The 15,035-nt window shown below is 44.1% G+C and overlaps 1 protein-coding gene across 4 annotated transcripts in view; it reads right to left on the reverse strand.

The window, feature by feature from the left end:
* MYO10 (myosin X) overlaps positions 1–15,035 on the reverse strand; it is a 272,693-nt gene that overhangs the window by 116,409 nt on the left and 141,249 nt on the right. For all 4 annotated transcript variants that reach the window (XM_064375882.1, XM_064375881.1, XM_064375883.1 and 1 more), the window contains 5 exons: positions 9,205–9,339; positions 7,258–7,382; positions 6,282–6,295; positions 6,078–6,162; positions 5,085–5,188 (listed from right to left, as the gene is read on the reverse strand). In XM_064375882.1, coding sequence (XP_064231952.1) covers positions 5,085–5,188; positions 6,078–6,162; positions 6,282–6,295; positions 7,258–7,382; positions 9,205–9,339 — 463 coding nt within the window. The remainder of the gene's footprint in view (positions 1–5,084; positions 5,189–6,077; positions 6,163–6,281; positions 6,296–7,257; positions 7,383–9,204; positions 9,340–15,035) is intronic.

Raw genomic sequence — 15,035 nt, forward strand, 5'->3', positions numbered from 1 at the left:
ACACTGCAGTCTCCCCAGTGTCTAAAACAGTGCCTGGCACACAGCAGGTGTTCAAACAAACATGCTGAATGTTTAAAAATCAACCTCAGCCAGGAGTAGTGAGTGCCACTTGTTAACCATGTCTGTGTCACTCTTGGCTGCAGAGTCCAGCATGAGACAGGCCCACTGGTATTGATAATGACATTTACGACTACATTCTTGCATTATACAAAATGAAATTTTAGGAATATAGTTATATAGCAGCCATACAACTGTCAAAGTCGATACATTCATTGTAAAAATATTGTAACAGAGAAAATGATAAAGAATAAAAAATCCCAGAATTCTGCCACATGAAATAACATTTTTGGTGTATCTGTGTTCCAATCTTTTTTCCACACATAGAATTGCTATAAACATGTTATACAACATGCTTATTTTTTTAAATAAAAAGATTATATAGTGCTGACTCCTCCCTCCTATACAAGCAAAGTTTTCTATGTTATTAAATATACTCAAGCATGAGTTTTACTTGTAGCAATGGATCTTATGTACTGGGTATAACAAATTATTTAAACTATTCCCCAATTCTTTTTTTTTGAGACGGAGTCTCGTTCTGTCACCAGGCTAGAGTGCAATGGTGCAATCAGGATCTCGGCTCACTGCAACCTCCGCCTCCTTGGTTCAAACAATTCTCCTGCCCCAGCTGCCCACGTGGCTGGGACTAGAAGCATGTGCCACCATGCCCAGCTAATTTTTGTATTTTTAGTAGAGACGGGGTTTCACCACGTTGGCCAGGATGGTCTTAATCTCCTGACCTCCTGATCTGCCCACCTCAGCCTCACAAAATGCTGGGATCACAGGCATGACCCAATTCTTTTTCTTTTTTCTTGAGACATAGTCTCACTCTGTTGCCGGGGTAGAGTGCAGTGGGGCAATCTCAGTTCACTACAACCTCGGCCTCCCAGGTTCAAGCGATTCTCCTGCCTCAGCCTCCAAAGTAGCTGGAACTACAAGTGTGGGCCACCATGCCTGGCTGTTTTTTGTATTGTTAGTAGGGACAGGGTTTCATGATGGTAGCCAGGCTGGTCTCAATCTCTTGACCTCGTGATCCACCCATCTCGGCCTCCCAAAGTGCTGGATTACAGGCGTGAGCCACTGCGCGCAGCCTCTTTTTCTTATTTTTTATTTTTGAGATGGGGTCTGGCTCTGTCGCTCAGGCTGAAGTGCAGTGACATAATCTCGGCTCACTGTAACCTCCATCTTCCAGAAACAAGCCACCCTCCCAACTCAGCCTCCCAAGTAGCTGGGATCAAACATGTGTGCCACCACACCCAGTTAATTTTTGTATTTTTTTGTAGAGATGGGTTTTTGCTATGTTGCCCAGGCTGGTCTTGAACTCCTCTGCTCAAGTGATCTGCCCCACTCAGCTTCCCAAAGTGCTGAGATTACAGGTGTGAGCCCACTGCACCCTGCCTATCCCCCAATTCTTGATTCTCATAAGTTTGGGAGGAGATATATTATATATAGAAAGGAATATATTTTCCTTCTTCTTTCCCAAAAATCACACTTTTTTTTCTTTTTTTGCTGCACTGCTTGGAATTTCCAGTACAAGGTTAAATCGTAATACGTTAAATTTTGCTATTATTACAGCAAAACTGTCACGTGTGTGATGTTAATAAACATCAGCTAAGTTTTCACTGATACACCTGCTAGACTAACACTAAAAAGTAATTGCAAATTAGATATTTAAGGATCTATAAATATCTTCTATAAGTATAATGTATTAGCTAGAATAAATGTGTTACGTTCATTATGTCAATTTCATGTATACATTTCTCTTCCTTTCTAGATGACTGACATATCCTTTTGTCATAAAAGCAAATTTCAAATGCCAAAACCTATTACTTCAATTTAGCAATAAAAGCTAGCAATCTTCAAAGGGAAGCCAAGTTCCAAAAGTTTACTTGTAGCTGACAAAAAGGACAGAGAGTTCTGAAGTGGAAAATGATGTCCCGAAAGAACACAGAGTGACACCACCAGAGTATCTGATTTCTTAGGGCCTTCTCAGGACAAGGGTGCTGCCACCTCCAAGGGCTCCCTAGCGGCCAGCAAGTGAGCTCACAGGTGATGGGACCTGCAGTGACACTGCCTCATGGATAATCAGCCATCCTGTCTGAATTGTTTTTTTTTGAGACGGAGTTTCGCTCTTGTTACCCAGGCTGGAGTGCAGTGGCGCGATCTCAGCTCACCGCAACCTCTGCCTCCTGGGTTCAGGCAATTCTCCTGCCTCAGCCTCCTGAGTAGCTGGGATTACAGGCATGTGCCACCATGCCCAGCTAATTTTTTGTATTTTTAGTAGAGACGGGGTTTCACCATGTTGACCAGGATGGTCTTGATCTCTTGACCTTGTGATCCACCCACCTCGGCCTCCCAAAGTGCTGGGATTACAGGCGTGAGCCACCGCGCCTGATGTCTGAATTCTTTTATCACAATTATTGTTCTTTACTTCAAGAAAGAAACAAGAAATGAACAAAATAGGAAAAAACATGGAGACAAGTCTTTTTTTGCCCTGCTCCTCAAAAATGAGAATGAGACTGTATTCTAAACATCATCTTTTCAGCAAGGACAGTAATAAACGAATGGCAATGGAAGAAGGTTTGAGTAGTGAGACGTCTAGAAGGCAAAACAAAATTAAAATTAAAACTTAGAAAAATACTTCATGAAACCCAATGTTCAAGGCCAAATGCCATCCCTCCTCAGGCAGATGCCGAAAGGTGCTGTCTGCGGGAGGCTTTTTGTTAACAGGTTAAAAGAAAGGAGACATGTCACGAGGAACCACTCTGCATTGTAAATGGCAGATTGTGTCATCTTTAATAGGGAGGCAGAGGGGAAAACAATCATGTATTATAGCCCAGTCTGTTTGGAATTTCATTTTCATTTATTAATTTAATTTTTTTTTTTTTTGAGACAGAGTTTCGCTCTTGTTGTCCAGGCTGGAGTGCAATGGCACAATCTTGGCTCACTGCAACTTCCACCTCCCAGGTTCAAGTGATTCTCCTGCCTCAGCCTCTCAAGTAGCTGGGACTACAGGCATGCGCCACCACACCCAGCTAATTTTGTATTTTCAGTAGAGATGGGGTTTCTCCATGTTGGTCAGGGTGGTCATGAACTCCCAACTTCAGGTGGTCCTCCCGCCTCTGCCTCCCAAAGTGCTGGGATTTCAGGCATGAGCCACCATGCCCGGCCTGGAATTTCATTTCAACTTAAGGAGACATATGTTAGCCATGGAGAAATGATGCATGATTTATATCCATTTGTTAAATATACTTTGATTTCATTCCACAGGCAGTTCTAACAAATAATCTATGAGAATGAAAGGAAATATGGAACAAAGAGCTGTTAGTCTTCCAGCTGCAGCCTACGAGGAGGAATGCGAGGTGCACTGAAAGGAGGTAGTACCTGCTTTAGTGTGTAGGATTCGGAGTTAGACTGTGTATGGATATGGGCTCCATCAGGTACTGGGTAAGGCTGGGCTGGTCACTAACTTCTCTGAATGTTAGAATGGAGACAACCATACTTCCTACACTCAGGGGGTTGTTGAGAATGATTAGAAAGTTAACTCCACATAAAGTTCATAACAGTAAGTGCTGCTAAATGTCAGCTGCATTTGTGATGATTAGAATGATAATGACTCGATTCCAGGTGCATTGCACCTAACTGTTCTAATAAGGGCCCTGGGAAAGGACTTAAGATCACAATGATGAAATTTCCTGGCCACATTCGGATCAGATGGGGCTGTTCGTAATGCTCAATGACCCGGCTTCTTAAATGCAGACACCTTGTAACAAAGCCCTTACAAGAGACTGTGGCATGCCACAATGCAGAGTCAAGATGTCTACTGTTCATGCAACCAGAAATGGTTATCATAGGCCACCAAGACTGGATGATACCTTAACAGTGAGACAGCCAAATGCTTCGGCAGATAAAATGGAGTCCCTGGAGAATCTCCGATCGTCCCAAGAGTGTTTACATCAGATGCTTTTGTGTCCATGTGGAAACCTGCCCAGGGCTTATCTGGGCAAGCCCACAGTGGACTGGAGCCTGACAAGTGCACTGGGGGAAATGGGTGGAGCCACAGGGAAGTCTTCTCTCCTGTAGTGACCTGGGACTCAGCCTAACATGTGCACTGGGGGAAGTGGGTGGTGCCACAGGGAAGTCTTCCTCTCTTGTAGGGACCTGAGCATCAACCTGACATGCCCACTGGGAGAAGTAAGTGGGGCCACGGGGAAGTCTTCCTCTCCTGTGGTGACCTGGTAATCAGCCGGGCATGCGCACTGGGAGAAGTGGGTGGGGCCATGGGGTAGAGATGCCTGCTCTCTTCTGCTCCTGTAGTGACCTGGGAATCAGCCTGACAGGAGCACTGGGGAAAAGTAGGTGGGGCCAGGGGGAATTCTTCCATGGGGGAAGAGAAGGCTGCTCTCTTCTGCTCCTGTAGTGACCTGGGAATCAATCTGTGAGGTGGCGGCTGGTTAGCAGGAACCCCTCTTGCTTTGCTGAGAGTTTTTCTTTTTTCCCTTTCACCCAATAAAACCCTGATCTACTCACACTTCAATGTGTACATGTGCCTATGTTTTCCTGGTCGTGTGACAAGAACCAAGTTTTAGCTGAACTAAGGAGCGATATTCTACAACAGTCACCTGGGCGAATGGTTGGCAGATTTGTTTTTAGCTACAGAATCTGTTTTTCAAAGAAATCTTACTTCTAAGCCCCAAAATAGAGAATCTGCTGGCTCCAGAGTGAAGCCCATGATCTGGGGGTTTTTTTAGGGGTGAAGGGTACACTTTCTGAACACACTGTCCCAAGTCAGCCGCCCATCTGCCTTGAATGACACAGACGCTCACTCATCTTCTAAAGAAAGCAGATTCCTCAAATCCCTTTCTGCCTGGAAGGCAGTATTTCTTATGATTTGGAACAAGAAGGAAATACCTATTCTCATCCACTGGTCCAAATGTAATTACTTCTATTTCTATTTTAAAAACTATTTTGAAACAGAAAATGAAATCTGTCACTCTTAATAGGGAAAAAATTTAAAAGTAACTTACAATAACTTCCCTAAAGGATTCCTGGTCACTGACTGTCTTGTCTTCCGCACATCCAGACTGATTCAAGTAGTGGTAGTTTTCCGGCGTAGATAAATAAAATTCTTCTACAGAAAGACAGAAAAATACGTCACAGTTGTCCAGGACAAGACGAAATTCAGAGTTTTCACTCTGATTTTTTTTAAGTATATATTTATATAATTCTCTGCTCCTAAGAATCCCCCATAAAGATAATAAAGTTCTTTCTTAATTATCATCTAGGGAAAATAGAAAACGATTAGTGAAACTAAATGAGATGATTAAAAAATGTTACTGAAAGAACAACTGATGAGGATCTTCTTTTATTGTTTTCTCTTAAAAATCTTTTCTTTCTTCTTTTTTGAGATGGAGCCTAGCTCCATCACCCAGGCTGGAGGGCAGTGGTGTAATAGCTCCCTGCAACTTCTGCCTCCCAGGTTCAAGTGATTCTCCTGCCTCAGCCTCCTGAGTAGCTGGGATTACGGGTGCATGCCACCACACCTGGCTAATTTTGTGTTTTTAGCAGAGATGGGGTTTTACCATGTTGGCCAGGCTGGTCTCAAACTCCTGACCTCCAGTGATCCATCTGCCTTGGCTTCTTAAAGTACTGGGATTACAGGTGTGAGCCACCACAGCCGCCCAAAAATCAACTATTTATAAATTAACTTTATTCAGGGCAGTTTTGTAAAGTAAAACCAGCTGTATAATACGTTAAGTCTTTTTTCATAAACGTCCTTTACATTAAAAATGTACCAAGTCTCAAAAAAAAAAATTCAAGGTTTCTCTATTGATAATTTTCTCCCTCTATTATTTCTCTCTACTGTAAATTCAGCATCTTTTTGGTGTTTGCATAATGTAAATTTCATTGCTACTGGTGGAATGTCAGCATTAAAATAGATGTCTTCTCATTGACTGACATCTATTTAAATAGAAGATGAGTTGCTAGTCCGCCTTACCCGGCTGCCGTCACTTACTCACCTCTTTCTTCATGTTCCAGCCCTGCCAGCAGTGCATAAAATATGTGATAATTCCTTTCCCCGGGATTTTGCCTTACTACTCGGTTCTGGGAAGATAAATCAGATTTATATTCAGAGATGTTTCCTCTGCTTAATTCAAACAAACCAACAATTTCTGAAAATTGTTATTATGAAAGAAAATGTGGATTAAATCAAGTTTACTTACTTTTTCTAATAAATCTTCATGTGAAAAGCAATGGCAAGTCAAGGAACAAAACAAAGCTGTGCCATGCTCAACCACTCTTTCATTTTCCATCCTTTGCTACCCTAATAATTACAGCTCCCTGTTCCTTTGACACAGAAACTTGCAGTGCCAACAGACAAGCAAACAAAACATAGACGATTTCATCTAAATCTAATTCTAGGCCTGACACATGGCATCCTGTCAGGTACCGAACTAACTGACATAGTCGATTTCAAACAATACCTAATGTTTAATGATGAATTCAATGTTTCAGATTATGGAAATTATATCAGAGATTTATAAAACAAGTATGGTTCTTTATTTCACGGAATAATGTTTTGTTTTTTAAGACGGAGTCTTGCTCTGTCACCCAGGCTGGAGTTCAGTGACGCAATCTCCACTCACTGCAACCTCTGCCCCTCCAGGTTCAAGCAATTCTCCCTCAGCCTCCTGAGTATCTGGGATTACAGGCGCATGCCACCACACCTAGCTAATTTTTGTGTTTTTAGTAGAGACGGGTTTCGCCATGTTGGCTGGGCTGGCCTTGAACTCCTGACCTCAAGTGATATGACCGCCTGGGTCTCCCACAGTGCTGGGATTACAGGCATGAGCCACCGCGCCCAGCGACACAGAATAATCTTTTAAAATTATTTTATTTTATTTTATTTTTTTAAGAGACAGGGCCTTGCTGAGTTATTCAGGCTGGCCTCTAACTCCTGGGCTCAAGCAATCCTTCTGCCTCAGCCTACCAAGTAGCTGGAACTATAGGCATATACACCACGTCCAGCTCATAGAAAAATTAATAAGTCAAGTATACTAACATTAGAGCAATAACTAACCGCTCTAATTCACTAGAGAACCACAGAAAGAAACGTTTCACATTCTTTTCTTTCTAATTAGAACAGTTTCCACTTAGAGAATCAAATACTACAGATAAAAAATAAATGAAAGAGGATACAATCTACAATTCTCCCGCCCTGAATATTTCCTTTCTGACAGATGTTCAGCTGAACAAACTTCCCAAAGCGACTAGAGTTGTTGTTGTACACGGTCTTCGCATTGCCGAAAGCTTCCATGATGGGACTGCGGAGACAGTGAGGGCAAGAGAGCGTTAATAAGGGCGGGCCCGAAGAGGGCAGTGGCACTTCTCACAAATGTCAAAATATACAACTGCAAGAAAAATCTGAAACCAAAAGGACTGAGGGTGACAATGCTTATTTCCAGAAGAGCCAGATTTTCAAAACACTTGTTGAAATGGGTTTATCTGCATATCCATCATAGTGAGCACAGCTGTGCTGGCAATGGATGCCACACAGTTACGGGGACCGCAGTGGTTCGTTCCTGCACGCGTGAGTGTGGCCTTACATGTGCAATCCAAGGACTGCACAGAAAAAGCCCCCACCCAATTCTAGAAACTGACGAAGTTCCAGTCCTGGAAATTTCACCTTTGTTGTATGTGCCAGGGGCAGCTCATTTAATTTCTTTGGGTCTTTTCCAAGCGTAAGATGGAGTCTGACTAGATCAGGGACAGGCAAACTTTTTCTGGAAAGGATCAGACAGTAAGCGTTTTAGGCTTTGCAGACCGTGGGGTCTCTGTTGCAACTACTCAGCTCTGCCTCTATAGACTAAAAGCAGTTGTAAACACTACTCATGAGTGTGGCTGGATTCCAATAAAACTTTACTTATAAAAACAGATTACAGGAGGGAGACGAGGAGGTTCTGGAGACAGATGGCAGCAATGGTTGCACAAACATGTGAATGTACTTAATGCCAATGCTGCCGCACTGTACGCTGGAAAACAGTTAATACGCATTTAGCACTAAGTATATTTTACCATGATTTTTAAAAATGGAGTGTTTACATGCTAAAAAACAAAAAAAACAACAACAGCCTGCAGGAGATAGGCATGAGGCTGTGGGCTGCTGACGCCTGGACAAATCTCTAAATAATAGGATGTATGAAGTCCCCACCGGTTCTGAAGTCTTATAAAGCACAAACCATCTATCAGGCAATTACATTTTTTTGAGACAAGAGTTTCGCTCTTGTTGCCCAGGCTGGAGTGCAATGGCATGATCTTGGCTCACTGAAACCTCCGCCTCCTGGGTACAAGCGATTCTCCTGCCTCAGCCTCCCGAGTAGCTGGGATTACAGGCATGAGCCATCACACCCATCTAATTTTATATGTTTAATAGAGACAAGGTTTCTCCATGTTGCTCAGGCTGGTCTTGAACTCCCAACTGCTGGTGATCCACCCGCCTCAGCTTCCCAAAGTACTGGGATTACAGACGTGAGCCACCAGGCCCAGCTGCAATTACATATTTTATACAACAACTCGGGTGACACCTAGCCCTCTTTCAAAGTTCTGAGTCTCCCTGTTACAGAATGTATCACTGATCTGCACACCTCGGGAGGCCCGTTCTGCTCATGTTAAGCCTCCAAATGGTGGATGCTGAAGTGAACCCTGCTCAACTCCACACTAAGCCCCCTTTTCACGGTAGCTGGGGGTGGACATTTCTGCTGCTGACCAGGCCTCCAGAAAGCTAGTCAGCTGTATTCTTCTCCGTAAACTCCAATACAAGTGCCTTATCTGACCCAGGAGCTTCAAAGACACATGGAACTAGCATCAAAGGCTCCGGGCAGGACGGAGGCTGCAAACGGCTCTTGGGTACCACTCAGTCCCCATCAGACCTGGCCTGATGATGAAGGGGCAGGAGACGGAAGCAGTTGTTGTTGGAGTCAACAGACACTCCTATGTGTATGGCAAGACCTTTCCTTAAGGAATTGTAAAACAGAAGTCAAGAAAGAGAGAAACTAGACCAACTAATTTTAACTCTTCCTTAAATAAGCCATACCATAAGGAAATGAATCCTATCGGTTGGAAACAAGAAAATCGATAAAGCAATACCTGCTTTCAAGAATCGCCTGTTCCACACAGGACGTCTTCTCCTTTAAGAACAATTCCAAAGACTGCTGACTGATGACGGACAGGAACTTAAGGATCAATTTTGTGCTTTCGGTTTTACCTGCCCCACTTTCACCACTGAAAGACAAAATGCAAAGTTTGTGCTTCTAAAGTAGAATTAAAACGAAACAAAACAACACAAAACCAGCTTTGGTCAATGGCACTATAATTACTTAACAATGGTTTAAAGGTGGGAGAAGGGAGATCAAAATGCCTGTTTCCAAAGAGCTGAGTTAAAAGGAAGCTGAGTCCTTTCTCCTGCTGGCCACACTGTCTCTGGCCCTGCACATCCCTCTTTTGGCAAATGAGGCAAATAGAACTAACTTTTACTAAGGAAAGGTCATAAAACGGATGGTGCCTTACAGGGAAGGTACGCTCTGTGAGAGAGGGACCTTCATTTCGTTCACTAGTTCATCCCAAACACATCCACCATGTAAATGTTTGGTTAATTGCATGAGCTCACTAACGCCATCTTTCTGGGAAACTTAAAGCAGGTACACGTGCATAAAAATGCAATCATTCATGAATATGACTGAGGGGACAGGCGATGAACCTGCAGGTACACAACCCCCAGTAAATCATGTTACTCCCACAATAGTCCCATGAGGGAAGCACGGCTGAGTGTCTAAGTTGGACTGTTAACACCAGTTCTGCCTGATCCAAAGTCCTGCCGAGGTCACACGTTACAGTGATAGTTAAGGAAAAGTGAAAAAAAAAATCCAGAGGGAAGGGAGGCAAAGGATGGAAGTAAGGATGTGTTATGCCTTAAAAGACCGGCAAACATCAGTCAGGCCAAGAGAGCACAGAAGCCACAGAAGTTGGGAAAGATTCTTAAGGGAGAATGAGACCCAGACCTGTTAGGTCAGCTGGGCTGAGATGAAAGGCAGCAGAGGAGAGGAATTAAGGTTGAGCTGGATGCTTCAGAGGCAAATGCAGGAGCCGGAGGGGGCGATGACCTCATCAAGGTCACCTGTAAAAAAACGCAGCTCTGGGGGAAAGCTCTAGAAGGACTGAAGGGTGCCCCAGGAGACCGGCTGCTGCTATTGTCTAAGCCTGTGGTGGCCGGGTCCCAAACAGGGCTAATCAAGCTGGAGATGGAGAGGAAGATACGGACATGAGAGAGACCTGAAATGAGAAACCCCATCCATTTTGCATATGGCACCATGCTTGGTACTGTGCAGAGAAGAGAAGCAGCAAAGAGGCTGGGAACTTTCGAGAAAAGTTAATCCGAAGGGATAACCAAGAGCACACCCATACAAATGCCATCAGGAGGGAGCACGCTGACAACCGCTGAATGGTGGATGGGCAGATGAGCCCCTTTTGCGTTCTAAAGAGAAGTCCCGTGGAGGGACGTTATCAGGAGAGAGGAATTTTGCTAAAAACGTGAATTAATTGCACGTAATAAAAGAGAACAAATGATGCAGAGAGGATACCAACATGTCGCGCTGGGTACAGGGGTCCCAGGATGGCCACTGGTCTAGGCCGACCAGTCCCTTCACCTGCTCTGCTAACAACAAGCCTGGGCATGGCCAGTGACACGATTCCACAAAGATGTAACGTTGTAATGTCAAGGGTGCTGTGGGCTCCTAGGGGAGGTTTGCAGGCGCGCGTGCACATACATACACACACACATACACCCTCTGCCTCATGGGGCAGAAATATCTCCTTGTGGCAGACAACAAAGACCTGAGAATCTAAACCTGTCTTGAAATCCTAAAGCAAAAGCCAAGAAAATCAGAGGCAAGCCCAGCGGGAAGGGCTGAATGCACATCCCTGAAACTGACCTGCCTCTGTTCAGACGTGCAGTCTGAAATAATAAAAGGTGGCATAAGTTAGGCCGACTTTAGCTGGGGTTTCCCTTACCAGCCTCCAGAATCTCCCAGTAGGCAGCTTAGCAAACACTGAATAAGCGGTACCTGAGCGGCCCAATGCCTGGCACGCGGAGGCATTCAACAACGGAGCGTGCAGTGACTAACAGAAACCAAGAGAGATAGTTTCAAGGAACCATTTAAATAACCTTCCATATTTAAAACATCTATATTGATGTGGCAGCTGTGGGTGGCTGAATTATTAAAACACAAACTAGAGGGCTACCTTGTCTAGTGAAAATGATGAGGCAGAAACAGTGTTACGTGTTCCTCAATCTACCTCTTTATCCTCGGGCACACAGAAGCAGAGAAATGTTTAGACTCCCTTGTAGTAAAAACAGCAGGCAGAGGCTGAGCACGGTGGCTCATGCCTGCAATCCCAGCACTTTGGGAGGCTGAGGAGGGTGGATCACCTGAGGTCGGGAGTTCAAGACCAGCCTGACCAACACAGAGAAACCCTGTCTCCATTAAAGATACAAAATTAACCGGGCGTGGTGGTGCATGCCTGTAATCATAGCTACTTGGGAGGCTGAGGCAGGAGAATCACTTGAATCCACGAGGTGGAGGTTGCGGTGAGCCAAGATCACGCCACTGCACTCCAGCCTGGGCAACAAGAGCAAAACTCTGTCTCAAAAAAAAAAACCAAATTGAAATTGGAAAAAAAAAAAAAAAAACCGGCAGGCAGTGAGTAATAAGGAGACCAAGTATAGCCAGTTGAACAACTGAGCCAGAGGGTATCAGCCACTTCTATGCCTGGGAGCTAAAAACCCTCTTCATGGTTCTCTGGGCCCTGTCTTCCACTTGCCACCTAAGTGTCCTCACAGATGGCACATCTCCCAAGCAGAGAAGCCTCAACAGTAGACTCAAGTCCCTCCCCTACCCGCCAGGGGCTGCAAAAGGAGCAAGAAACAGACCATCCCTGTGTTACACTGCTGAGATTTCAGCCTGTCTGTTGCAGCAGTCAGCCTACCTTGGCTCACCGAACACAGCAAAAACACAATCATGGAGAAGATACTCTTCAAACTCTACAGCAGAGGCTTGGTCAAGGAAAGAAAACCCAGGATTCTCGTATTATAAAGATGGGCTTCAAGCCATCGTAAAGATGGACTTCAAGCAGAGTGTATGACTCATTGAGAAAAATATGGCTAGAGATGGACTGAGTCATGGATATCAATCTCTGTCGATCTCTCATACAGGTAGAAGATCTCTTATCTGAAATGCTTGGGGCCAGAAGTATTTCTGACTCCAAATTTTGGATTTTGAGAATATTTGCATTATACTAATTGAGTAACCCTAAATCTGAATATGAAATCTGAAATGATCAAGAATCTGAAACTTTTTTAGTGCTAACATGACATTCAGCGGAAGTGCTCTTTGGGGTTCTTTGGGGAAGATTTTCAGATGAGGGATGATCAACCAGTATAATGCAAATATTCCAAAATCTGAAAAAATTTGAAAAAACCTGAAAGCTGAAATCTGCCTAGCCCAAAACATTTTGAATAAGGGCTACTCAAGCTGTGTAAGTAAAACTTAAAAATACCCTCAGATTTGTAGCTCTATGATGGTGGTTCTCAACCCTGTCTGTTCGTTAGAATCACCTAATAGGACCCTCATCCAAACCTGTAGGTGTAGAACTCTGTCATCTGTACTTAAAAAAATTTTTTTTGGCCAGGCACAGTGGCTCACATCTGTAATCCCACCACTGTGGGAGGCCAAGGCAGGTGGATCACTTGAGGTTAGGAGTTTGAGACCAGCCTGCCCAACATGGCGAAACCCTGTCCCTACTAAAAACACAAAAATTAGCCAGGTGTGGTAGCAGGCACCTGTAGTCCCAGCTACTCAGGAAGCTAAGGCAGGAGAATTGCTTGAATCCAGGAGGAGGTGGCTGCAGTGAGCCTAGACTGCACCACTGCACTCTAGTCCTGGTGACAGAGTGAGACCCTGTCTCAAAAAAAAAAATTTTTTTTTGAATGATTCCACTATGAAGCCAAGTTGAAGAACTGCTACTCAGAAAAGTGGCCTCACATAATTCAGATAGGACTCTACCAGGAGATAAGTGTTGACTACTCATATATTGAGCTGTGGAAGTGTTTTATAACCAACAGGACAAAGAAGAAATATACTTAAATAACTCACAAACTGCTAAAACCCAGAAATACGCCAGATGCCCCTAGACACTAACGTCAAGGTCACAGACTCTGCACGTAGTACACTGCTGTCTAACCTGCCTCTTCCTCCTCCCCCTGAACTTCCGCTTGGTCCTCACTAGCCCAAGGCAATTCCAATTCTATGCTTTGTGCCAACAGGTCGGCCAACACAAACACAGGCTTTGGCAAGAACATGTTCATTCATATTAACCAAAAGGAGCTTATAATGTTTTTCTTTAAAAAAAACTTTCTAACTATAATAATGAAAATGGAAATGGAAAAGAAAAGTAACCCAAAGCACTGATGTGGGGCCTCACAGGCTGTATTAAAAATTGCGAGAAATTTTGTAGGCACACTGGAAAGTCACAAGACAGTTCCTAAGCAGGAGAGTGTCATGATCAGATTTAAGGTTCTAAAGAATTGTTCTTATTTTATTTTATTTATTTATTTATTTATTCTTTAGGGCCTGGCTCCCAAATATTTTATTTTTTTGATACCTTTTTTTTTTTTTTTTTTTTGAGTCTTGCTCTGTCTCCCACACTGGAGTGCAATGGTGTGATCTCGGCTCACTGCAACCTCTGCCTCCCTGGATTCCAGTGATTCTCCCGCCCCAGCCTCCCGAGTAGCTGGGATGACAGCTGTGCCACCACGCCCGGCTAATTTTTGTATTTTTAGTAGAGACAGGGTTTCATCATGTTGGCCAGGCTGGTCTCAAACTCCTGACCTCAGGCTCCTCCTCTTCAGTTCAAGCAATTCTCCTGCCTCAGCCTCCTGAGTAGCTAGGATTACAGACGTGCACCACCCAGATCTCATCTTGAATTGTACTCCCATAATTCCCGCATGTTGTGGGAGGGGCCCAGTGTGGATGACTGAATCATGGGGGTGGTTTCCCCCATGCTGTTCTCATGGTAGTAAGTGGGTCTCATGAGAGCTAATGGTTTTATCAGGGGTTTCTGCCTTTGTGTCTTTCTCATTCTCTTTGCCTGCTGCCATCCATGTAAGATGTGACTTGCTCCTCCTTGCCCTCCACCATGATTGTGAGGCTTCCCCAGCCATGTGGAACTGTAAGTCCAATTAAACCTCTTTCTTCCTGGGCATGGTGGCTCATGCCTGTAATCCCAGCACTTTGGGAGGCCAAGGCAAGACAAGGTCAGGAGATTGAGACTGGCCTGACCAATTTCATGAAACCCCATCTCTACTACAAATACAAAAATTAGCCAGGTGTAGTGGTGTGCACCTGTAATCCCAGCCGTCAGGAGGCTGAGGCAGGAGGATCGCTTGAACTCGAGAGGCGGAGATCGCAGTAAGCTGAGATTGCACCACTGCACTCCAGCCTGGGCAACAGAGCGAGACTCCATCTCAAAACAAAACCAAAAAAAAAAACCCAAAAATTCTTTCTTTTGTACATTGCCTAGTCTCGGGTATGTCTTTATCAGCAGCATGAAAATGGACTAACACACCATAATAAACTAAACCCTGTCTGCCCTCTACCTTGTACGGAAAAACTAGAGTGAATGTCAAACATACTAGAGATCAACCAAAGCCAAACACTGACCTTACTAGATGGAAAAAAATTCTCGTGAGTTTTAAATTTACACACACACACCCCCACCCACACACACACAAACACACACAAACATTCAAAGCTGTAATAGCATTAGCATTCATTTAAATGTATACAAAAATGGCAAAATTAAAACTAGACCTTAAGAAAGGCAACAATCCTGAAAATGAGATGAAAGAAAGAGGCTTGGACTGG

Source organism: Aotus nancymaae, unplaced genomic scaffold (genome assembly GCF_030222135.1).
Source record: "Aotus nancymaae isolate 86718 unplaced genomic scaffold, 86718_ANA_hifiasm-v0.15.2.pri h1tg000014l, whole genome shotgun sequence".
NCBI classification, from domain to species: domain Eukaryota; kingdom Metazoa; phylum Chordata; class Mammalia; order Primates; family Aotidae; genus Aotus; species Aotus nancymaae.